Below are 27,108 nucleotides of genomic sequence, written 5' to 3'. Positions count from 1 at the left end.
TATGGCTGTGCGTTGGGGGATTTTCTCTTCGGCTTTCTTCCAGTTGAAATATGTCAGCACCAGCTCCTTTTCCACCTGGGTCTCTTTCATGCTCTTTTGTTCTTCTAATACAACCTCGTCATTACCTTGGAAAGATTCCGCTGGGATTTTGCGGATGTAATTAAATGCCGTCTTGAAATGTAATTTTTGCCGTCTAGCTCACGTACGGTCTGTTTTGAATTATCTGCTAAAATAGACCGCATGCCGGAAGTCACCTTTTCTGTTGATGGTATCTGGAAATTATTAAAAGATGTGAACCAGGCTAAGGCATGCGGCCTTGACATTCCTGCCGCTATCATAAGGAATTTTGCGGACGCGCTATGCTTTTATTTCGCCCGGTTTTTCCCTAAGTCCCTCAATGAAATCGACATGCCTGTTAATTGGAAATTAGCGCGAGTCGTGCCCATACATATGAGTGGGGTGCGTAACTCCGTTCGGAACTACAGGCCCGATTCCTTAACTAGTATAACCTGCAAAATTATGGAGCATGTAATATACAGTAGCGTTATCGCCCATTTAACTAAACAATCTCCTAAGCCCCAGCCACCATGGTTTCAAGCGTGGTTTATCTTGCAATACACAGCTGGTAGAGCTTATTCACGATTTAGCCTCGGCAGTTGATAAGCAACAAGTTGTGGGCTGCGTTTTCTTAGATTTCAGTGAAGCGTTTGATGTAGTCGCACACAGTCTCCTACTCTCCAATTTAAGAGCTTATAACTTGGATGGTAAGATAATAGCGTGGATTACCGAATATTTGTAATTGCGGAAACAGGCTGTTCTGTACGGTATATCTTCAGAATATGCATCAGTTATGTCGGCAGTTCCGTAATGCTCAGTGTTCGAGTCACTATTTTTTTTTGTTGTATATTAATGATATTTCAACTGGCATACAGTCTTCATTCAGGATGTTTGCCGATGATTGTGTTTATAGTGTAGTAGATGCCATTCCCGATTCACAAATTCTGCAAGTTGACCTAAATACTATAGCAGTCTGGTGTGTGCGTTGGTATATGCCAATAAATATAAATAAGACTCTTCACGTCACCTTCACAAGAAAACGAGCTAATCATCCGTATAGGTATAGAACCCATGATTCAACTCTAAAGATAAGCAAGGAATTTAAATATCTAGGTGCGTTTTTTATGTCTGATTTACGATGGAACAAGCATGTTAACTATATTGGAAATAAGGCAGCATCAGTTTTTGGGATTCTTACGGCGTAATTTTAGTCATTTACGGAGCAACTTAAAGACAGTTGTATTTCAGTCATGTACGTTCAATACTTGTACATGGATGTGTTTGTTGGGACCCACACACATCTGAGCTTATAAATAAATTGAAAAAAAAATCCAGAATGGGGCAGTTCGAGTTGTTCTTGGTAACTATAGCTGGCAGCTTAGCAAGACAGAAAGCAAACTTAAACGGCAAGAGCTGAATGATCGTAGAATGCATATCAGATTAAAACTTTTCCACGATATTTATTATTCTAAAACAGGTATAAACCGCGAACGATATATCCAGGCACCACACTACATATCTAAGAGACTTGACCACTGCTTGAAGGTCAGGGAATTTTCTTGTGAGGGTGACGTCTTCCGTTATTCCTTTTTTGTTAGAACTGTTCGAGATTGGAACAGTTTGTTATCGAGAATTGTATGGTGTGCTACAAGTGGTTTTAAAAAAGGTTGTGGTCTAAGAGAGAAATGGTTGTTTTTCAGCAAGAAAAGGAATGTGAGGCTGAATTTTCCTTCGTAATTTGCAATATTTAAATGGCGTGTGTTAGCATTAGGGTGGTTGGGGAGTCAGAAGAGTGGTATTTGGAAAAACATGTATCACTGATTTGCACCGAATCATTTCCAAGGAAACAGTGTTATTTAGGGTGAAAGGATCCCACACAGTGCATGCACAGTGTATGCAGTGCACGCACAGATGAGTGCATAGCAAGCTGTTCGTCAAGTGCTAGGGGGTACTTGTTTCAATTTGTGCATCAGAAAGCAAAGTTTACAAAAAGCCAACTTACAGATGTTGGAAACATGCGTGTTCCAGCATAAATTGTTAGTTATTGTTAGTTAGTTAGCTGTATTGTTCAACTTGTGTGAGAGGCTTTGAAGCCATGCTGCAAGGAAAGGATAAATCGTTAATCTTCTTGGCAAGTTTCATGAAAATTGATTTATTAGCATTAAGCTCCTTATTCCACTTACGACACCAGGATGCTATGTTTTGAAGGTTAGAATCTGGTCCTCACTGCAAGTTATTTCATTAAACAGCCCACAGTCAAGCGCGAACAATCTGATTTGCATTGGTGCTGGAATTATGTTGACGCTCATTTACATATTAGAAATAACAAGGGTCCTAAGACGCTGCCCTGTGGCACACATGAAGTTACAGGAAGCTCATCTGAAAAAATTTGTCAATTTCAACCAACTGCTTACGGTTGGTTATGTACGCAGTTATCCAATTTATCACGTACATTGGCAGGTAAATCAGTTCGAAGTTTTTGAGGAGCTGCGAGTGTGAAACAAGATCAAATACTTTTCTGAAATCCAAAAAATTGCATCGATTTGCCCAGACTTGTCAAGAACATTTGTGAAGTTGTGAACGATGGTAGGTAATTGGGTAACAGTAGAAAAACCTTTATGAAATACTTGCTGGCAGTTACAGAGAAGATTTATATCAGTAAGGAATTTATTAATCTCTGTAGCTATAATATGCTCTAGTAGTTTGCAGCAACAAGACGTTAGTGATATCTGACCATAACTTGATATAAGTGTAGCAAGTACCCTTCTTTGGTACATGTACGAAATGTGCCTTTAAACAGCCGCTAGGAAGGACTGCAGAGGACAATAAAGTATGAAAAATAATAACTACAAAGTGGGATAATTTTTCTCTTTATCTGTGCAAGAAAACATTTGGTATACAATCCGGTCTAGGTGAGGATTTAGTTTTGATATTAAGGAGCATGGAAAGTATGCCTGGTTAAGAAACTTTATCGCGCAGTACAATATATGGCATATGACTACAAAATGGATGATCACAAAAACTAGAGAAAAACCCTGAAAATACTTGTTGAAATGCTCTACAATGCATTGCTCATCAACGACCAGGCACCCTTCGTATCTAATTTGATCAAATGGCCTCGATATCTCCATCATAAACCCCCAAATTTTCCAAGTGTATTGCACATGAAATTTGGCAGAGTATGCAGAAAATACTTTTCTTTTGCATTTCTGATCAACTGGTTTAATTTAGGTTGAATGTTCTGAATAGCATTAGGAGAGACACCTTGTCCTCTTAAGCATTTAGTGTTTCCTTTAAGGTTCAACACTTCTCGCGTTATCCAAGGAGCTGTCTTTGCTTTCTTTTTTTGTTTTATTAGGAATGAAATTATTAAGACAATGCATGCATACGCTTCTAAACTTGTTCTAAAGGTCATTAACATCGTCGCCATGACTTTCGCTGAGACAGAAGTCAGGATAGCCTAACATTCTCTTCCCTGGCGCATGAGAAGTTGACAGTAAACTTCTTGCATAGATTTTGGTTACATGAATTGAGTGGAAAGAAAAATACACCACGTAATGATCAGAGACACCAGGCTCAACAGACAGAAAATTTGCCAATGGTTTGACTGATGAAGACAAGGTCAAGTACAGTTGCTGAAGTGCCTCGAATGAGTGTTTGTTGATTAAAACTTTTTTGCAAGTTGTGATACAGTACATTATCACTTAAGTAGCTAACGTTTGAATTCAAATCGAAATTAAAGAAACCATGCTCCCACTCTATTTCTGGGAGATTAGAATCCCCAACAAGAAGCATTTTGTCGTGACCAAAGGTTGGCATGTGTTCACGCATTTCATGCATGAACCGCGGTGGTGAGTCAGGAGGGTGGTAGAAGCTGAACAGCCACAATGACACATACCAGCATGCAAGCTTTAAAGTGATGGATTCAATGTTTTCACCCTGATGCAAAGGTAGAACTGAAATATAAGAATAGGTTGATATCTGTGATATGTGTTGATATCTTCATGAAACCATGTTTCAGTTATGAATGCTTCATGAGGGGTGTATCCGAATTGCCTCTAGTCTATCAATTTTATTAACAATACTGCGCGCATTTATATTGAAAATTTCCAGTTCTTGCAACTCGTTGGGTTAAGTCAGTTTTCATGAAAAGCAGCTGGATGGTCCCGAATATTTATTCTCGTGTTTCGGCCGTCATCCCAGATAAATAGTTTATCGTCTACACGCAGTTTATTATCTTTCAAAGGGACTTTTTACCTGAGCTTTTTCCGGTCTCGCACTATCCTAATGAAGCTTGCGCTTCCCTAACGTGATACGTGAATAATCATTTTGCCCAAATATTGCAGTTCCTTTTAGTTGGTAGGCGTTCTGGAGAATTAGCCGTTTTTCGTTGAAGTCCTGAAAAGAAATTACTGGTATCTTTCTATGTCACAATGAATTCTTCCGATCCATTTGCACCTAACGTCAAGCTTCCTGAAGAACGCATCGTCTATAACTTTAGATTTTAGTACAGAATCCGCCTCATCTGCTTCCTCCTGAATACCGAAAACAATCAGGTCAGAAAGCCCACTTTTTTCCTCCAAATCCACCATCTTCGCTTCTAGAGATTCTACTGAATGTTCCAGAGCGTCAAAAAATGCAACTCGTTTTTCTAGTTCAGAAAAGACCAGCTACTTCAGACCCTATCAGGCATGAGCTTTTCCATATTACTATGCTGTGCTCTAAGTGTTGCCATGCCAGCAGCTAACTTATTTTGCCCGAACAGCATTTCTTTTAGCAAGGCTTCAATTGCAGGACCAGCGTTTGATTCTATGTCACCACATATGAGAAGCAGGCACATGCCGAACACATCACAAGCAATGCTAACCAATCATTGTGGGCACGGCAGGACGAAAAGATCGCGACGATAACTTTTAGTTGTGCTGTGGTAGACCTTAACCGTCGTACTATGCGAGCTTTGAAGCCATTGGCGAGGATTAAAAAGGCGGAGTCGGCGTCATTGCTAACACAGACATTGTTTTATTGAAAAACACGGCCCCAGACAGTAAGAAGCTTGATAGAGAACGTCAAAATCGCTAGGCCTAGCGTTGCCTTGGCGGTGGATATGGTTGCCAGCGGACCTACGTGTGAGCGCCTGCTCGAGGCAGCGAGATGATTAAAATGGCAGCGTTCGTCCCAATATGAGAACCACTGTTATAAGTAATCCGCCTTTTTCGTGGCACAACAGCGCATGCACTCTGCCCTAGTGAATTAGTCGCAAAACGTTTTGGAAGGGTAATACACGTGGCCGTGCACCGGAAAGTCCCTCGAGGTAAACAAAGCACTCGGGCACGCGCTGCTGCAAACACTCGTGCTGTGCACTGTGTTGAAGCTCCACTGGTAGCTTGACATCGGTGTGGAGCCGAAAACGTGCGTAGCTCAAGACTGCATCATCAGCAGCAGCAGCAGCCTGGTCACGCCCACTGCAGGACAAAGGCCTCTCCCGTACTTATAGAACTACCCCAGTCATGTACTCATTGTCGCCATGTTGTCCCTGCAAACTTGTTAATCTCATCCGCCCACATAACTTATTGCCACCCCATGCTACGCTTCCCTTCCCTTGGAATCCAGTCCATAACCCTTAATGACCATTGGTTATCTTCCCTACTCATTACATGTCCTGCCGATGCCTATTTCTTGTTCTTGATTTCCAATAAGATATCATTAACTAGCACTTGTTCCCTCACCCAATCTGCTCTTATCCCTTAACGTTTCACCCAACATTCTTTCCATAGTTCGTTGCGTCATCCTCAATTTAAGTAGAACCCTTTTGTTAAGCCTCCAGGTTTCTGCCCCGTATGCGAGTACTGGTAAGACAGCTGTTATACACTTTCCTCTTGAGGGATAGTGGCAACCTGCTGTTCATGATTTGAGAATGCCTTCCAAACGCACCCCAGCCCATTCTTATTCTTCTGGTTATTTCAGTCTCAGGATCCGCGTCCGTGGTTACTACCTGCCCTAAGTAGATGTATTCTCTTACCACTTCCAGTGCCTCGTTACCTATCGTAAAATGCTGTTCTCTTCCGAGACTGTTTAACATTACTTTAGTTTTCTGTAGATCAATTTTCAGACCCTCCCTTCTGCTTTGCCTCTCCAGGTCAGTGAGCATGCATTGCAATTGGTCTCCTGAGTTACTAAGCAAGGCAATATCAGCGAATCGCAAGTTGCTAAGGTATTCTCCATCTCCATCTGAATACCTCCTGTAAACATGCTGTGAATAGCATTGGAGATATTGTATCTCCCTGTCTGACGCCTTTCTTTATGGGGATTTTGTTGCTTTCTTTGTGGAGGATTACGGTGGCTGTGGAACCGCAATAGATATCTTCCAGTATCTTTACATATGGCTCATCTACACCCTGATTCCGTAGTGCCTTCATGACTGCTGAGGTTTCGACTGAATCAAATGCTTTTCAGTCGAAACCTCAGTATATATCTTGTTCCAAATTATGTGCTTTATTTTGGGCACCGAAAAACAGAGTACCCCAGTTTTAGTTGGGCTAAACTTAAGACGGATAGAGTGAACTAAAATGCCAGTTTCTCGAGGACGTGATTACATATTGGCGTTAGATCACTCTCATCTGTGCCAGAAAGCAAGATAGTGCTGTCATCTGCATATACTATAATACATTTTCAGTTTGTATCAATGCAGAAAATATTGTGTATGCATACATAAAACAAAAGAGGATCTCAAATACTGCCTTGCGGCACGCCACCTATTATAAGGAGGGGCGATGAATGGTAATTGCCGACGCACGCACGCACGCACGCACCGAGTTCATTTTTGATTGCACCGAGACCGATTTATTGGTCATATTTCATGTCACTGCCACTCTTCACTATCTCCCATCCCACTGCTTGGCTCATGTTTCTTCTCACTTCCCGCCGCAAACGCAACCAGTAACTGCTGCCGACGCCTCTCTGTCCACTCAATCTAGCCGCTCTCCTTCGCCACCTCGCTGCTTCGATCGATCGTCCCCATCTCATTGATCTACGTCTCCTAGCTCCTTCTGGCGGACTCTTTAAAAGAACTAGCGGGTGCAGCACCTAAACGTGGTGCTGCTGTTACGACCCATACCAAAATCCTCTTCTGACCCTACCCACACATCGGAACCTTATCAAAGTGAACGCGGATGGGGTACCTGTTGCGGCTCTCATTGACACTGGTGTGAACGTATCTGTGAAGAATGCTAAGCTTCGCAAATGTCTCAAGAAAGACTACACTCCTGGCCCATTGCTGGTGGTCCGTGTTGTCGACGGTAGAGCACTGGCCATTATTGGCATGTGTCAGGCTCGTACGAGCGTCGCCGGACATCATCTGTTTATGTTCTAAAACACTGCCCTCATGACCTAATCCTCGGACTTGACTTTCTGTCAGCACACTCCACGTTGATACTGTTCTGCTGGTGTTGTACAACTCTCTTATTGCTACTGATCCTCCCGAAAGTGCTTCAATCTGGCTATGTTCCGCATAGCATGTTTGCCTCCCTCACCTTGTTACCTGCACAGATGTTTCACCCGTTCCACCTAAACCAGACAAGGACAACATTGTATCCCCTAATCCGGATGTCCTGCTCTTGCATAATGTCGCGTTTCCTCCCAGCATCATTACCATTATGGAGAACACTCCACTTGTGAACACTGGACTTGGTGCAAGTGTTTTGCGTGGCATATCTGCTCATGCAAATCACACCGGCCCGGGACTACCACATTTCGGCTTTAACTTGCGACAGTGCCTCGTGTGCAACTCTTGCTTCGCCTCCGGCCCCTTAAGATTTAAACGCTTTAATAAAAATGATTGCTCCCGACCTTTCACCTCAGCGTGCTCACAAACTAAGTTGCCTCCTTGCCTCGCACTAGGGCATATTCGACTTTGGAGACCGTGCTCTAGGACAATCATCTGTTAAGCATTGAATTAACAACAGCGATGCGAGCCTGATTCATCGGTGACGCTGCCGCGTCTCGCCCACTGAGAGACGCATCATCCAGCATGAAGTGTACAAGATGCTTTCTTGTAACATCACAGAACCTACTTGGAGCCCATGGGAATACCCTTTTGTACTCATTAAAAAGAAGGCGATTTGGCGTACATTATCGGCCCTTCAACCATAAAACAAAGAGGAACATCTATCCACTATCACGGATTGACAATGCCCTGGATTGCCTCCATGGAGCACAATATTTTTCATACGTAGACCTTTGCTCCGGCTACTGGCAAATTGCCGTCGATGACATGGACTATGAGACGATGGCTTTTATTATTTCCGATGGCCTTTATCAGTTCAAAGTGATCCCTTTCGGTTGATCTAATGCACTGGCCAGATTTGAATGAATGATGGAAACATCCCTACATGATTTCAATGGTCCATCCGCCTCTGCCACCTGGCTGATATTGAATTGAATATATCCTTATTTGATATATTTGATTTATGATGAGATTGTTTATTCTCCAACTTTTGCGACACACTTCGAACATCTACTGACTTCTGTTTCCCGTCAGGTTGGGCTACAACTAAATTCATCCAAATGCCACTTTGTTCATCAAGAAATTTCTGTGCTCGGACATCTCGTCAATTCTGGTGTACGCCCTGATCGATATAAAATACGGGCTGTGAAGGACTTTCTCGTGCCAACGTGTGCCAAGGGCGTTCGCAGCTCCTTGCACCTCTGCTCCTACTTCCGTTGGTTTGTCCGGAATATTTTGGACTTACCGTGGCCTTTTACTCAGCTTAAGAAAAACGCTGCCTTCGTTTGGGGTCCTGAGCAAGCGGGTGCTTTCCGCAAGCTGACCCAACTATTCCCATTCTCGCTCATTTTGATGTGCGAGCTCCAATAGAAGTCCCTACCGATGCTAGTGGCCATGGTATTGGAGCTATCCTGGGCCAGAAAGAACAAGGGCAAGAACATGTTATTGACAACGCCGGCCGCTGTCTTTCCCCTGCTGAGTGCAAGTATTCTATAAATGAAGGCGAATGTCTGGTTCTCATTTCGGCACTCTACATTCCAAGCCTGTTTGTACGGCCAGCAATTAACAGTCACTACTGATTAAGTTTGTCACATATGCATACATATGGGCACATGCACTTGCCTTTGGCCTAGACAGTCCATGACCACAATTTTCTAGGAATCCCTTCCTTGCTACTCTGATGCCACTCTACTCTTATGTTGCGCCTGCGTTATCAGCGGGTCCAGCCTTTCCCTAATGGTGGATGATAAGAGTGGGAGAGAACTCCCGTGAAAAGTCATGCAAATCAGAAATTCAGTGTTTACGACTTAGCAGCTTGACATGTCCTGCGATTTAGGCACAGTAGGTGACTGCTGCATTCACTAAGCTTCCCTAGTTTTGGTTTAGAGGTGTTGGCAACCTAGCCAACCATCATTCCCGAAGTATATCAAAATGAAACAAAATTATCTCTTATTTCTGCTCTACTTGGTGCCGAGTTAGCATGCAGGCGGGCAGTCGGAGTCCAAATTATCGCATGGCCTACTGTATGGTGTAGGAAATTTCGGTCGTCCTTGTACATTAAATACATGGGGCCAATGGCGGTGCCGTGGCACTGAACCAAATAATCATTCGGCGACTAATCGAATAAGCATGGTTAGTGCAGCCCACTTACAACAATACCGCAAATAACGATATATCGATTATGAGAATGAGATGACTCCAGAGTGTCAACTTATGCATTACAGCTATGAGAAAAAAAACTATAACGATATGCAATTGTGCCTTGTGGGCGGCGTTTTCCATGCAAAATTGTGAACTTTGCTTTGCTAAGTTTCCCTTAACCGAGACGGGGCGAAAAGTTTGCCTACAAGAGTTCATATCTGCCACCATTACCGCTCAGTGCGTCAGGCCAGCGCACCGATTGCAAAAGCCATGGAAAGCATCGCAAGTTGGCGCAGCGTGCCACAAGATGGCACCAGTTGCTTCACTTCAGCCTCGCTGGCGAGCATCCAGAGAGGGAGAAAAAAACAGGCAGCAGCGAACCACACCAGCGCTCCCTTTCTACAATCCCCCTCTCTCCCTCAGCGAGTGTGGAAGAGCGGCACAAGCTGTGGTAGGTGCTCCGACAAAGCGCAAAGCCATGTGTGTTGCTTGAGACGAAGCTGCAAATTTTTCAAGACTCGCAGTACCGGCCCGCGCAGTCGATGATATGAACAATTCTGAAAGGCCCAAACGCCACGATCATGAAGGCTATAACCAGCGACCTAGCGGATGAACAGATACGGCAGGCTGTGTGTGCCAGGGCGAAATCCCCATGTGTGAAACCAACACGGTAGCAGCCGCTGACATTACCGAACTCTGGGAGCACGTCGCTACTGGCGATAAAATAGGTTGTGCTTCGATGGAGGAGTTTGCGAGCCCAGATAGAGCTGCCTCGTTTTGCGAAGAAACTCGAGCAGGGCGATAGTTGTTGCGACAGATGGCGACGTTGCGGGACGGAGCCGACGAGATTGACATTACCCCTATTTTACGTTGACCCCAATGTTCACACAAAGTGCACCACCGTTGAAAGAGCTACTCATTGATTCCATGCATGTTAAATTATTGCCGCCAGTATTCGCACAGCCGCTGGACGCGATGCACACTGTGGTTGTGAACCTGAAACTTCCACGAAAGCAAGTGTAGACATCCGACTATTTCAGCACACCCAATGCTTGACACGCTGTTTATAGGCCTAATTAAACGTTGTATTTCTCACACCTAATTGCCAAGAATGTAAATTTTTCATTTTAAGTGGCAAATTCGATTTCGGAGCTACAAGGGTATGTTTGGCAGCGTTTTGTTTTTTTGACACCAGTCGAGATATAGTGACGATTGGTTATGACGATCAGATTTTTATTTTTTCTGGATAATATAAGTGGACTGCACTGTGCTACATCATTACACTCTGATATCGGTGAGAATCTTTTTAGATTTATTTTTTTACACCTGTGTTTGTTATATTGAGGTTAAACTGTATAATAATATTCGGTAATCCGGTCAATTTCTCACCTGTGACTGCCTCCATATGTGCTTTGAGTTCACTGGCCTCGTCCTGCGCTGCGCTCAGGGCCAGTTCTGCTTGGTGCAGTCGACGACGCTGCCAGTTGGCCAGGTCCTGCTGGCGCTGCCGAGCTGCCTGGGCCACCTGTGCCCGGTGGGAGGCCCGCTCACGGGCAAGCCGCTTGCGCGCCTCCATTAGCTTCCCCTGCAGCTGGGAGGCCTGGGCACGGACAGCGCGCGCCTCAGACTCAGGCACCAACACCTGTAACGTAAATGGTGCACCACACTAGTTTCGAGTGCAAAGAGGGCAAATCACTCGTCCTCTGGCTTTTCCTATGTGCACAGGGAGAGGTGCCTGACCCTGGCACCATAGTTTCGTGGAAAAATTGCTAGAGGGAAATGTGAAACTAGTGTGTATGGGAGCTGCAAGCGGGTTAAACCAACATGGAAATGGTTAGTGCATGGATTTCCCTAAACTTTGTCCTTCTGGCTTCAAACAACTCAAGTATGAGAACCTTCCACGACAATGATCGCACCCAACCTTCCGGACAACCATGCGGACGTACATTGTTTCCTTGTCGCCTCGTAGTGGGACATTTTTGATCTCGATGACTGGCTACTGGGTCAAACGTTGGTCGTGAAACATCACATACACACAGGCAATGCCAGCCCAACTCACTGACAGCCCTATCGCGCCTCCCTTTTTGGGCGCCAAGTGATACAGAAGGAAGTCGACAAGATGCTTTGACAAGTGACAAGAGTGGCCAATTGTAAGAATACGCTGATTGCTTGTTGCGCCATCCACTAGACCCACCGGAGTTTCCCAACAGCTACAAGTATACCTGCATGCTGTCACTTACTGGGCTTCAGAACATCGAAAATGAGCAACGCCGTGACCCCTACTTGGAAGACGTAATTCTCTGGCTGACTTCTGAGACACTTTCCCCGTCCCTGTGCATGTTTGTCATGCAGGATGGTATCTTGCACCGTTACAACATGCGCCATGATGGTCCTGAACTGCTTTGGCTATTCCCACACACGTGTCCAACGGTACTTGCATAGCTACGCAATGTTCCTACCGCAGGTCACCTCAGAGCCATGTACGACCGTATCGGCATCGCTTCGTTTGGCCGGGTATTTACTCTTCCGTCTGCCATTACGTCGCTGCTTATGAACAATGCGAGCACCAAAAGAAACCAGCAGTGCTCCCAGCAGGCTACCTTCAGCCCCTTGACGTACTATCAGAGCTATTCTTTAGGTTTGGTCTTGACATTATTGGCTCTTTCTCCCTACCTGCCTGTGGAAATAAGTGGATAACCATCACTACCGACCGCATAACCCGGTAGGCGATCATTCGGGCTCTCCCAACAAGCTGTGTAACCGATGTCGCCGACTTCGTCCTTGAACACATACAGTCGAATCGCGATAACTCAAACTCGAAGGGGCGCAAGAATTCGTTCTAATTAAGAAGAGTTGGAATTAAAAGGTCTTGTTCTTGAAGCAATCGTGCACCATAGCATGATGCACGAACAGTGCGATTCGTGGAACATTGCGGCACGCAAGGACACAGCGAGTGAGGACCACGAAACTGCCCACAACGGCCAACACTCGTTTTTCGATAATGGCGGAAAACGAAACTTTAGGGAGCAGGCTAAGCTGGTGCCAGGCTGGTGCGAAGATACGCTCATGCGAAGACCGTCAAAGCTGAAGGAGTTATGAGGGAGGTGAGAGGGAGGGCGATGACAGCGTAGTTGCATGGAAGGGTGGGAGGGAAGCAGATTTGCTTTCTACCAGCTTGATGGATGGCGCTAATTACCTCTCCCACCGAAGCAGCGGAGTTGCCGGGGCTGGACTGGGCCTCCACCGCTGCTGCCCTCTGCATGCTCGCATGCTTTTTCCTTCGTCTGCCGACAGATTGGTGCTGTGTTACCGTTCTTTATCCTGCGTTCTTAATGCCAGTCGCGTCTTATCAAGATGACGAAGTCGTTGCCACTGATCATAATCATGTTGGTGTGCTCCATCCTCTTGCCGTGTCGCCGCGGATTCATGGATTTCCTGAACCAACATAGCACAATCAGTGACCTGAAATCGAAGTCCATAACGCTATCCGAAGATCAAGTGCTACCGCCTGAGAACTCTTGTAGTTGTCATGCCAGAAGTGCGCTCGAAGATCAAGTCAGCATGCTGCATCACTCTAGGATCGTCATTTTCATCGGCAATTAAACACTTGCAGACGTAGGAGTCATTGAGGGTGACAAACGTCTACTGCTCGGCCCTAAAATTTGTGGCGCAAAGGGATTGCTCTACTGCATGGAGGAAAAGCGAAAGTGATGCTGACCAACTTCAGCCAGGAGTTCAAGCACGTCAACAAGGGCACGACGATCGCATACCTCGGGGAAATTGTGGACAGCAGCAATGCACTTGTCCTCTCCAATTCTGCTGCGTCTTCCTCAAAAACCATAGTTCCCGAATCAGTCTACGACATAGATCCAAGTCTCCCCATTGGTAAGCGGCAACAGCTCGTAAGTCTTCTCCAACGACGCTGACTGCTTTTCGATATCGAGGATTCAACACCAGTTGCACAGCATCGTATAATAACTTAAGAATCTACTCGACCACTCTGCCAGAGCCCTTACAGAATTTCACTGCAAGGACGAGGAGCTGTAAGGCAACAAGCTGACAAAATGCTGCGCAACGATATTATCCAGCTGTTGTAAAGCCCGCGGGCGTCTCCTGTGGTCTTAGTGAAGAAGGATGGAACCCTGCACTTTTGCGTCACTTATTGCCGCTTGAAAAAAAGTCATGAAAAGGACGTATACTTGCATTAGGATCATAGATAGACAATGCATTAGACAGGCTCTGCACTGCTGAGTACTTTTCGTCGATGGATCTCAATACTGGTTGCTGCAGGCCAACCAGAACGACGACTCCAACTGGAAGCCGCATCTTTTCAACATGCCTGATATTGCCACGAAGGCACCAAATCGCCAAATTGGTTCCGAAGCCCTAGATCTAGGAATAAATCCTAGATCCCAGAAGTGGGAATGATGCACTACAACTTTGCAAGTGTAGCAGGGAATCACAACACCCACCTGTGGCTGATCTGCAGACTGTGAGCGGTTCAGTTGCCACCATTCCTTGGTGAGCTTGTGAACCTCGCTTGCGAGATCTGCATTGGTGCGTGTTGCGATCTGCAGGTGCTCCTGTAGGACAGCGTTGAGGCGCACGAGCTCACGGCATCTGTGCACGATAAGGTGTGCCCAACACATCTGTCAACACAGTGACAATTGAAAAATGTCCTTGTTTTGTGCAATCTATGGCTTTTTTAGTACATATGCCCACTGTCAATCTATGGCCCATTTGCCCTTTTCTCTGGTGAAACAACACTTTAGTGCTTTTATTAGCACAAAAATCTCCTGAAGCATTGTGTTGACTAATATCTTGCAAACTATCATTTCTAAAGGAAACAGAATTTACAGCAGAACCACCACCAAGGTGGTGTTTTCACTTTCCGAATTTCTTCAGATTTATCGGACATCTACAACTTAAGTTGCCACAGGATGTCCCATGACATCTGTTTCTGGAAAGGAGCAAAGAGAGGTTTTCAACATGACGATTTCTCGTGAAAGCCAATAACTCATGATTTCTAACAATGAGTCAGAGTCGAGAAATACAGGATGCAAGAATGGATGATAAACTGAACTATTTGTCTCAAATATGTTAGCCACTCAGCCAGAGTCAGCCCATTCACAACTAAGAGAGCGATTCCAGTGTTGTGTCCGAGGCCCTGCGGAAATTAATTTTTGGTAGTTATTTTATTCCTTGAACTATCTTCCTCGCTCTATTAAGTGCTTGTTATATAATTCACTTTTTCTCAGCCATTTAATTTATTGTTGTTCGGTCTGGGCTACCACTTCTGACACAAATATCAACAGGCTGTACATACTGCAAAAGAAGGCTCTTCGCGCTATTTGCAATAAACCATACGATTTCCCTTCAACCTATTTATTTCATAAACTTAACACACCGAAAGTACAGGCCCTTTTAAAGTATCGTTTAGCGCTTGCGTATAAAAATGAACAGAAAAAGAACGTAAACTACATTACTTTTATGGCTAACTTAAAACTACACGACACTCCATATAGCACAAGAAAGCCAGAGTACTGGCACGTACCAAAATCGCGCACAAACTATGGATCACAAATGCTGTGCTCCAGGCTACCTCGGTTATTAAACGATCTTATTGTTAATAAAATTGATATTGCAACTTGTTCTCCTCCCGATATTCTTGATTTTTTCTCTCATATGTGAGTTGTACAATGCCTATGTGCTTTTGAAGTGCAGTGAGATATCGTGTTTTTGCTTGCTTGCTCACATCTTGCTTTTGTTGTATATTTTTTCCTCGCCTGATTTGCGATGCGTATGCATGATATGTTGTAATGCTTGAATATGTAAGTACTTGGGAAAACTGAATTTCCGCTCTGCTGCTCCCTTATTTTCTTTTTGTATTAAGGGTATTTGGAGCTGGTCAAGCTGCTACGAGCAGCTTTTTTCCCCACTTTACCCCCGCAAAGCTGTATTTAGTTTTGTGGAAATAAAGCATACATACATACATACACACATGTAAAGATCTTTCTGGAGCATGCCAGCACCGGGCAAGAGCTGTCACTTTTTGACATGTTCCACACTGTCATTCAATTCACACTGTCATCTGACCACAAAATGCTACAATGGTTAGTCAAATTAAATATAATGCAGCGATGAGCAGGCTACTGCCAATCTGAAAAGAGCTGGTGTCGGCAGCAGTGACTAGAGCTAAGTTACCACTTGTGGCAATGTGCAAAATCCTGCAGCGGTGTTTCTCCCCGCACCTTGTCTGACCCGCGCAAGACGTGTCGCACAAAAAGTGGAAGTCAACTAAGAGCGTACAAGCTGAGACTATTTCGCTTGCCAGCCTTTCTCTCTCACTACCTTCACTTGTCACACATTACCCTCAGCTTGGGCACGGCTGAGAGCGTCAGGTAGGCCAACCTAAATGCATGGGATGGCTTTCTTAAGGTACTTAACACATCCTCTGTAGAAGCTCTAAAAGCAGAGATGAAAGCGGCCAAGAGAGTTTTGGAGTAGCTCTGGGAGCAGCAAATTTGGCACATTGGAGCAGGTTTAGAGCAGGAATTACTCATTGTGGTGCAGAAGATATGCTCTTGGAGCATGCTAGGTTTGGCATAACAGGAGTGAAACTTAGCAGAACACTACTAGGTTACGGCGAATTAGTTCTTAGGAAGCCCAAAAAGTGGAAGATATTTCCATAATGGAAAAAATATTTCATACACCCGACAAAGGAAACCCATATACGCTCTCTGAAACCACTATTAGTTACATACCAGACGTGCAAACTCAATGTGGCCAAGGAAAGAAAATAACCAAGGGACTTACGCGAACAGGACACATTGTATGTTGAAAGGCTTTTTTAATGCTGGTCAGGAGTTTGTTAGTGCACGAACTAATATTTGAGATTATGTAGCTAACATGAATTTGAGTTAACTCACCTTGTGGATAAGGATATTGAATCTCTCATAGTTATTTCGCATACTTCCAACATCCACCACATCTCGTCAATTAGCCAAGTTGATAAAGTTAGCTAATTAGACATATTCGTGCACAATGAACAAGAAATACTGACCGACAACCATAAACAGCACACATCAACATACAGTTAACTCCGCTCGCATAATGACCTCAGTAATTTTTTTAATTCTTGGCCATATCCAGTTAGCATAGCAGTGAACCACAGAATAAATAAGAAAGAAAAGAAAACAACTGTACATTGAATCAAATATTACAAAATTTATCAAAAACGTTTAGAGTTACAAATTTTGTCCAGAAAACATAAGAAAACCAGGTGCTGCACATGCTGAAGGGCCTCCTAGCGTTGCATAACAAGAATGTAGGAGGCTATCAGTAACTTAGGTACATATAAATCAAGATATACAGTAGTCTACTCTTGTTAAAGAGAACTCTAAATTAGTGTGAGCCCAGATTACAGCTCAGGTTTAGTATATGACGGTCTAGAAAGCTTTTGTAGCAACAGAATGTCTGTTGAATAAAACCAAGCGCTTTTTTGGCTATGAAGGTAAGGAATTGGCGACGCTCATTTCAATAGCGGACCTGTGTTACACGGCAATCTTTACTTCCACAGAAGGTGTTGCTTTGCAGTCTTTTCCAACATACAGAAGGGCTTTCCCATCTTCACGGAGGGTGGGTTATTGTGAGGTCAATCTGTGCGACAGACAAAAGCGCGGATCGCGTATCACATGACTCGACCAGAGCTACGCAGGCAGCCGCCATTTATGCTTTGCAAGTCAACTGCAGTCGGCGTCGACAGTAAAGAGCAGATGGCTTTTCATGGTTGAGTTTAGCATCATTTGCCACCTGTTAAAGTTCTGAAATCGGGAGGGTCGTAGCATTCTTCTATTCGATTTCACATTCGTAAAATCAAAGGTAAGATATTTCATTAAGGAATCCAATTATTCAAGCACTCACTATTCCATTCAGTGATACGAAAAAAAACAGCACACTATGACAATTGCCAATAAGTCTAGATAATACCTGTTTAGATCAAGTAAAGTGTCAAGTATCTAGGGAACACTTTTGAATATAACATAAATTGAGGGGCTCGCATTAGCAATATCTGCAATAAAGTGGCCTATGTGTATGACATTTTGTTACGGACATGTGAATCCTTCTCTACATACATTTTACGCTCACTCTACCTTGCTTTTGCTCACATGCACCTAGTCTACGTACCGTACTCAATCCTGTGAGCCACATATTCTATCTCCTCTAAAACCGTTTGGACAAATACAAAAATGTGCAGTAAGAGTTATCGTTATCCAAGGTAACAGATCATAGTGTACCTCTTTTTAAATAACTTGGGATATTGCCACTAAGTATACACACATATACAAGGTCATCAAAGTCATTGATCACGTGTTGGCTAAGAACAAACCATTTCCATTAAGCATATTTACATTCCCTTCACGAAATATTACAGCCTGCACTAATACAGCCAAACACCTTTATAACAAAGTACTTGATGCCTCCAAAATCAATTACACATGCCACTTTGTTGTGAAGGTCGTACACTATACAGCTCACAGTACAACCGGGACAGAATTATGCCTTTGTTATACAGGTCATTTCGCTGTAGAGGCATTCGTTGCAGAGGCATTCGACTGTGATCCCTTCAACTCGTCGGCTTGTAAAAATGTGTACAGAAAGGTTATTGTAATTAAACAAGGCCCTAGCTGGAAATCGTATTCCAAATAATGTTAAAACTAATCACTTTTTACCAGCACTATGCGAAAAACTATTGCGAGTTATAAGATTCTTGTGTATTTGTTATATTTATCAAATTTGTGTGCCCCTATGTTATGCTGCTGCAAACCACAAATATGTATTTTGTTAAATGGCCTCGCCACTAGCCGCCATGGCTATGGGTCCAACAATGTTTTTTTGTATAATTCGTGAACTCAAGCATATCAAAAACAGAACTATGAGCTTTGCTTTAATTTTCCTATGCCTAAAGAAACTTTCAATGGCTTCAAACTCCCCATAACATGTAGAGTACCTTGGGCATTACAGTGTTAAACAAAGCATGATGATGATTGAAGTTTATTGAGGAAAGGGCATCTAAGGCCAGAGATGCACCAGGACATGCCTTTTGGTTTAGCAAAAGTGCAAGTTTAGACTGACCTAAAATAAAGGCTGCATTGAGCCCTACACGCACGATAGATCTTCAGATATTAGGGCGTCAATTCTAGCATAATTAGCACTAAAATAAATATAAGGCCTTAAATGCATTGGCTACAGACACACATGTTAAATTATTCTGGATTGTCCGAGTCCCTTGCTGTACAATTCTTGCTTACGCAAGAAGTGCGAGAGCTCAGACATACTTCTGCATCAGAATGTACGTCACCTGTGGCACAATCTGATCGTTAGGATGGAATGACATGATATCTAGAAAGTTAACTTGAGCAAGATAATTAAGCACTTTTTTGAAGTTAAAAAGTGCATCCTCTGATAAGAACATCGAGGGTATATGACGTGAATAGAGTTCCCTAAAACAAGTCACTCACACTCTGAAGTTCAGGACATTGAACGAGGACATGCAGGATAGTTAGGTTCTCACCGCAGCATGTGCACGTTGGTGGGTCAGTTGCAGTCAAGAGGTATTTGTGTGTGACATAAGTGTCCTATTCCGAGTCGTGCCAGGGTGACTTCGGTGTGTCTATCAAGCTTCAGTGGGAAACATTTGGTTAACTGCAGTTTAAGCAGTTGCAGCTTATTTTCAACTTCCTTGTCCCATTCAGCTTGCCAATGATTACGGAGCACCTTTCGTACCGCAGGTTTCAAGTCTACACCAGGTAAACAGCTTACATCAATTGTATCCCGATGAGCCACTTGTCCAGCATTTTTGTCCGCCATTTCATTGCCTGCGATACCAGAGTGCCCTGGCACCCCGCATACAACAAGAACAAGGTTTTGTTTATACACTATGTGAATGTGTAACGAGTTGGTTTAATACAGGGTTTCGGCTTGCTTTGCCACTTGGCAGGGCTGTGACAACGCTTAAGGAATGTGTATATTATAGGCTTTAGTATCTTGTGCTATACTATGTACTCAACAGTGATCCAAATACCGTACGCTGCCGCTGTAAAGGTGCTGATATGGTTATGCAAGGTTTTAGAGCAAAGTTTGGGCCATGGGCTGCACATGATACTGAAGTTGCAGTCTTGCAAACATTAGTGAAAAATTCCATAGATCGATACTTGTCTTCGAGGGCCAAAAAATGTTTCTGGACGAGGGCACTTGGACAACTCTTTTTGTTAAGCTCTTTAAAGGACAAGTCACAGGTAACTGTACATTGCTCCGAAGGTGGGATGGGTTCAGCATAGTCGATTTCCTGCAGATTTGAGAAAACTACTCAGACTTTTTCCACAGCATATTTTACTAGTAATGGTAATGGCGGGACATGTGAAGGCCTGTTTAAGTACAACTGATTTGTGGACTGATCACTTATGAGTGCTTTACATGGATGTTTTAGCGACATGGTGCTTATTGCATAGGTGACTCCAGGATATGTACGCTGATAATCCAGTGGCCACTGATCCGACTCTGGAGGGACTTTGGACAGGGCTTGTACGAAAGGTACGAAGTGCTAGGCGGATACCTAAGTGAGAGAGGATCGAGTAGCTTAAGTGGGGTCTTTGAAGCTGACTGGTAAACAATGCATCCACAGTCTATGCGCCTGACAACACAAGGTTTTTACAAAAATATAGGAGGCAATACCTATCTGTTCCCCACAACTGCTGAGACAAAATCTTCAAAAGGTTCATAGCTTTAAGACACCTTATCTTCAACTACTTTATATGCTGCATGAAGTTTAGCTTAGTATAGAAAATTACACCAAGAAATTTTTGTTCTTTTCCATTTACCAAGCTTCTCCCATTCATCGTAATGCAAGGGTCAGGACATATCCCTCTTCGTCTGGAAAACAGCACACAGGTACTCTTTTCTGCACTCAATCTAAACCAGTTTTAGTTAGCCCGATTCGCGAGCCGACTGACGCTTAACTGTATCTCGCGTTCACATATGGACACTTTGCAACATTTTAAGCGGATTTGGATGGCCTCCACATAGTTGAACATAAAGCCTTTCGTTTCTTTAGCAGAAAATGTGTGTTCTAATGTGTGGTTACTCATAATTACCGCACACGCATGTTTACAGACTGCTAGGCTGGCAACAATTCGCAAGGACCAGTAGACCAATCAAACCCAGATACATGCATTGATGACTCGGTGGCTAAGGCATTCTGTTACAGAGCACTAGGTTCTGGAGTCGAATGCCGCACTCCAACCAGGATGGAATGCAAAAGATCTGATGTATCATGCTTTGAGAGCAGTTTAATTAAACGAGATGTTCAAGGTGAATACATATCCTCCCACTACGGTATATCTTATGGCCCCTGTGTTGCTCTGGGATGTTCAGCCCCACCAATCAAATCAAACCAATACCTCTGCCGCTCTGCCTCCAGGGCTGCCAGAGCTGAAGGTAGATCAGCCGGCTGCTGCTGCTCCGGCTCATCTTGAGACACCTGCAATGCCAAAATCACGTTGTCACCGTGCCACAGCAGATCATAGCATTAACCATGCCTTACGGAGAGGACCAGAACATCAACGCTTAATTTCAATCTGCCATTAACCCTTTATGAACAAGTGTAGCCTAAAGACAACACAAAAGAAAATTTTTTATTGCCAAATTTCAGTTTTAAGCTCCGACAGGGGGTAGCTAGTGTGACTTATGGCTGAGCATGCTACGAAGTTTTGACGAGAGACTGGTAAAAGATTAAAAAAGAGACGGGAAAAATTCACTGATGATTATGATAGTTCGTAATGCAAAATTTGTGTGCAGCTCTATACATGTTTTCATTTCACGGTATATTGACTTGCATGGACAATCTATAGAGCGGCACACTGCAAATGGGGTGAAGTGTGGCGTGCCTGCCTTGCTAATCATGAGAGGCAGTGTGTGGGTGACACGTGGGTGCGTTTCATAGCAGCCGCTGCACACAAGCCTCTTCTTATGCAGTGCTTTCTTTCCATATATGGTATCAGTGGACACACTTGCCGCACGCGATCGGTGAACCGACGACGGCGCACTGCTCTGGTGCCATCTCGTAGTGGTCGCCGCCACAAAGCCCGTCTTGCGCAGCACTAAGCTTTTCTCACGCTTCCACCATACCCTCCCTCTCCACTGTTCTCACACTCTTTGCTATTGCTGTCTTTCATCTCCCGCTCCGCGTTCGCTCTTTCATCTTTCGCTGTGCTCGTTCGCTCGGTTACGCGGAGTGACACTGCCAGCGACGCTAAAGGCAGGAACAGGTGTCCAAGAGCTGCACTCCATTACGGTGTACGCTCGTTAGAAAGGACCTGCGTAGAACAGACTCTTGGATAAAACAGGCCAAATTTCAGCCTGACTGTTATTCCTATTTTATTAATGCAACGAAGTTTGCTTTTAAGGAAGCGCGCTACAAAGGACTACTGGCTACAGTGGACGAAATTAGCAGCGATGTCAATATCGGGTGCATAAAATAGAATTTCGACGTGTTGACACAGGCTGCCAACTGACTTGCAAGGGTCAGCCGATCGCAACTCAGTCTTGTGCCCGAGGGAGGGAGGAAATCGGGGCAGAAGCGCACAGTCTTTCACATGCAAGACATGGGGGGGGGGGGGGGGGGGGGGGTATACTCCGATGGCTGCTGTTAATGCAACCGCGCGGGCTCCGTATCTTGAAAGCGATGCGAGATGCGAACAAAGCGCGCACCCACGCGGGCCTCGTCTTCAAAGCGATATGCGATGTGGACAAAGTGCACGCAGTGCCAGTACGTTCGCATGTACTGTGCTTTTGATGTTTCGTTCGCAGTGAAGCGAGAGGCATTGTGAAAGTCGATTCAATCGCTGCTGCTGCAGCGCTTATCTTGCTTAATATGGAAGCACAATCGATGCTTCGCCTTGCGAGCGAAATTGCGACTATCTTCGTTTTTTTACTTTTGATGTTCGTCACTTTCTGCAATAACATAGACATCGCGATAAAAACTTCTGATTGAGGCGTCTTGGATACTACGGACTTCGGATAAAACAGACGTCTTTTGTCGGATTATCGGGGTCCATTGTAACGAGCGTCGACTGCTATTCAAATTTCAAATACAGTTTAATTTCTGTACCTAAGGCACATGTCGCAAGAAAACTAAACTAGTTGTAAGCTCACACGGCACTCTGTCTGCCCTCTTGTTTCTTTTTTCACCAATCTTTTGTCAAAACTTGGCAGCATGCTCAGCCATTCAGCTTCAAGTATGAAGTTTACGGCTATATGTCTTCAGCCGACACTGAATAACTAGCTGCAAGCACCATTTGTTGAATTAAAACAGAAACAAAGCACAAAAAAGAAAGGTTTGGTGCATGACTTGCTTTTTTCTCAAGCGCAGTCAGAGGAGAAAGGCCAATGCAAAAACAAATCACAGCTACAGTATTATAACACAGGTAACGCGAAGCAACTACAGTGTTGTACCTCTGCTTCACGTCCAACAAGACTGTGTGTACAAATTCTGCATAAAGCCATACATGACTTGATGTCAAGCTTACTTCCAGTGTTCTCGCTGGTTTTGCTCGCTACTTATTACTGAACAAGGTTGTGCAAAATATTTATTGTATTCAATTAATATCCTTATTCGGTGAATTTTGTACAGCTCGAAGAAAAATAAATATTTCCTTTGGGCATTTTTGTGCATAGTGCTTAAGAGGTAAGGTGTCTTACCTCTTACCTCTTCTTTGAAGTTTCACATAAGAATTCTCAAAAATTGTGCGAGAAGTTGTTTTGCTTTAAAACACATTTTGGCTAGCACACATTCAAATTCTCACCTGTTGCCTGCAGGGGCACTGGGCCAAAGCACTCGCAAGGAGGTTGCATGTTTGACTAGGCATCTGCACACAAGAGAAAGGGACATGAAACTTGTTAGCCATGTTTGCCACTTTTATTGTGATAGCAATTATATGGACACTCCGAGTGCATTTCTGCCGTCAGCGTCTCCGTGAGACGCCGTATAAAGTCCACGGGCGATAACACCGTCAACGCGTACCCTACGCTGTATGAGCGCGTGAAAGCGTGCGAGGGGAGCCGATGATCGCGGCTCAATCTCACCCGCGCGAAAAATCCGAAGAGAAAGCATGCAGTCTTCATTCTAGTACGACACACCCAACGTTGTGAGGTCAGGGGGAGGGGAGGGACGGGCACAGCGTTTTCTCTGGCTGCAACTGCGCGTGTCGCGGCTGTGCGTGGTCGTGCGGCCGTATCTTGAGAGCATGGAGGAAGGAAAATAGACAGCTTTAGTTTAGGGGACGCAAGCGGCTTGCGTACGCAACTAGGAGCGACGGCACTGCGCATGCGCAGACAGTCCTGCGCGTGCGCAGTACCGTGGCCCCTAGTTCTTGCGTACGCAAGCCGCTTGCGTCCCCTAATCTAAAACTCACTAATATTCCTCCATGCTCGAGAGCGATCTGCATTGGGCCTTAAGCAGGCTGGCGGATGTTTTGTTAAATTTGGCATGATGTAATCGTTTCAATATCTCGCTTCTGTGGTAGAGGTCCTGTGTTCTGATAAAGCTGTAGGGCAATTTTAATAATGTTTCCTTGATAGTTTCTTACACAGTACTTTGTGGGAAATGCATTCACAAAGTCGCAGAGCTGCCCTGAAGCCAGAAGGATGAAGTTTAGGCAAATCTATGTACTTCCTATAACTTCCATGCTGCTTGAAGTGCCCCGATTGCAGCCCCCATAGAGACTAGCGCCAGAGTTCCCTCTAGCAATTATTGTATGAAACTATGGCAGCGTGTCCTCCCATTGCGGCTCGTTATGTCTCGCAAGAAGTATAGCCCCGTTCGTATACCTTATTGTATTACCATATGTGCAGCAGGCTTTCGCCTTTTTGTGCATTACAAGAGTAACACTTACCTGCCGAACGTTCTGGTTTTTGTTTGTTTTATGTGTGACGTGGCTTTGATTCACACGAGATACTTCTCCGCTATCGAGAAAGGGCTTCACATATAACCTTGGCTTTGTTTTTAGAGAAGCGTCGGCGTAACTGCACAAACACACTCGTGCCCCTGCTCGCGTGTTCGTTGTCATCTTCCACAGCAGGCTCCAATGCCGCTCATCATGCCAGCATTTCCATACTGCCCTCGCGCTAATGCCACTGCTTGCCGTTACATCTCAACAGCACGAAGGATGTTATTTGAATGTTTGCGACGTGTCAAACCCCGGCACCTCCTAACCAGACGTCAGCGCGATGTGGACAACTAAAAGCACTCACCCCACCATTACCTAAAAAAAAACCGGAGAAAAGGATATACGGGAGGGAACAACGACAAGAAATGTATAGGCGCAGTTAATTACACTAGTAAAATCACCACTTATCCAGCCGTCAAGACAGCATGTAAAGTGGCTGTTGTAGTCTTCCACAAAAAGACCTCAGCCGCCCTTTCCCTGGCCGACTGAGCAAAGACGAAAAACAACAGGTTAACCGGCTGTTGCAGGATTCCATAAAAGGCCCTCAGCCCACCCTTCACCTTGCAGACTGAGTGAAGAATGGGTTGGGCGACGATAAATGTAACCCCCTCCCCTCTTTAATGCCTTTGACCGTGAGGGCAATAATAAATAAATGAAATAAAGAGAAGTTATCGAGAATTTCTGTAAAATCAGGTTTATTAAGCTCTAGACTAATGGAAGTTTGTCCACTTTATATGGCCATGAAATACACTATAGGAGATTGCAAAATCTGCTTTTGGTGTAGAGCTAATGAGTTGTGAACTTTTGACCTTCAATGTGAACAAAATTTTCAAGTTTTAAAAACAATTTGGAAAAAGTTTGACACTATTGCTCCCAATAAACAGTGGAATTTAGCTTCTCATCTCATATAAATGAGCTAGACAGTTGTGCAATGAGTGCATTTCTTCACAAGCTTTTCAATAGGCCAAGTGGAATTGACCCTTGAGTTAAAGTGTCCTCCTAATATCGCAGCTTAACTCTGATTACCGTGCCTATATATTTTAATCAATTTTATTGACAGTTTCTTTACACGCTGTTATATATTTCTGTTGAAATTCTACTAGCATCATGCACCTCTGAAACGGCAACTGAACTTCAAGTATTTGTCAGATCTCACAATTTCTGGCAGACTTAACGACAACAAATCTTCACAATTTTGTTGTGATGTGACGGACGAAAATTGGAAACATGGAACCAGATGCACGTCTTATAAATTTCTTTTTTTTTGCCATCAATAAATAAACTAAATATAGCGAATTATTATTCTCATTCATTTTCTTTGAGGTGCTTCTTTGAAGTTTCACATAAGAATTCTCAAAAATTGTCCGAGAAATTATTACTACTATACATCCATTCAATACCCCAGTGACCAGGGTATAATTTTATGTATAGCTGTATACGTTGCGACTACTACATCTTGAAGTATAATGTTAAAGCATAAAACCATCAATATTTAGAGCACAATTTTTGCAGTACCGAAAGACTTAAAGGGACACTACCAAGAGAAAGTTGAATCAAGATTATTTGACTGCATATTCGACGTGAAGATACGACAGCCCATTGTGAGCAATACCCTGGCAAATCACTAGGAGCATCAAAATTGAGAGACTGGTGGTAATACCACTTTAGCACTGCTGTGCCTCCTAACCTATTAACCTTAAAACGTGCATCATTCTTGCATACAGGACGAAGAAAGAAGGGGGTGAACAGCACAAAGATTTTTTAAAGCTTACCTTGAGCCTATGCCTTTTCAGATACATACACACTATAGTAACAATGATTTACCTTTAGACACAGCACGCAAAAAAATTAAATTATGGGGTTTTACGTGCCAAAACCACTTTGATTATGAGGCACGCCGTAGTGGGGGACTCCGGAAATTTCGACCACCTGGGGTTCATTAACGTGCACCTAAATCTAAGTACACGGGTGTTTTCGCATTTCGCCCCCATCGAAATGCGGCCGCCGTGGCCGGGATTCGATCCCGCGACCTCGTGCTCAGCAGCCTAACACCATAGCCACTGAGCAACCACGGCGGGTCCAGCACGCAAGTAGCAGCCAACTAGGAACAGCAAAAACTGACCAGCAACATGGAAGCTTTCACCCCACTTTCACTGAATATTGGGTTAATCTAGATATGGGTGCTTGTCCGGACGAAGCAGTAAAAACCAAGATGCCAGTCAACGAAAAACTTCCAAGGGAGGGCTACGGTGGCTACGGAATCGCAGAAACCATGCTTATTTTCAGATGGTAAATTATGGGGTGCACTAGTGCTCACTCATCTTCACTGAACTCAGCGGCTCTTTGAGCCGGTGTTAGTGACCCGCATGCTGCTTTACCCCACAATGTTGTTAGTACGAGTCG

The 27,108-nt window shown here is 44.2% G+C and overlaps 1 protein-coding gene across 1 annotated transcript; it reads right to left on the bottom strand.

Annotated features, from left to right (window-relative positions):
• Positions 1 to 13,957: 13,957 nt before the first annotated feature.
• On the bottom strand, positions 13,958 to 23,736 carry LOC140216530 (uncharacterized). The gene is made up of 3 exons (XM_072286889.1): positions 23,563 to 23,736; positions 21,160 to 21,239; positions 13,958 to 14,320 (listed from the first exon to the last, which is right to left on the bottom strand). Exons 1-3 carry the CDS (start codon positions 23,662 to 23,664, stop codon positions 13,972 to 13,974), a joined length of 531 nt encoding a protein of 176 aa, XP_072142990.1. The 5' UTR covers positions 23,665 to 23,736; the 3' UTR covers positions 13,958 to 13,971.
• Positions 23,737 to 27,108: the final 3,372 nt, after the last annotated feature.

Source organism: Dermacentor andersoni, chromosome 3 (genome assembly GCF_023375885.2).
Source record: "Dermacentor andersoni chromosome 3, qqDerAnde1_hic_scaffold, whole genome shotgun sequence".
Lineage (NCBI taxonomy): Eukaryota > Metazoa > Arthropoda > Arachnida > Ixodida > Ixodidae > Dermacentor > Dermacentor andersoni.
This window is presented reverse-complemented; position numbering and strand designations above follow the sequence as displayed.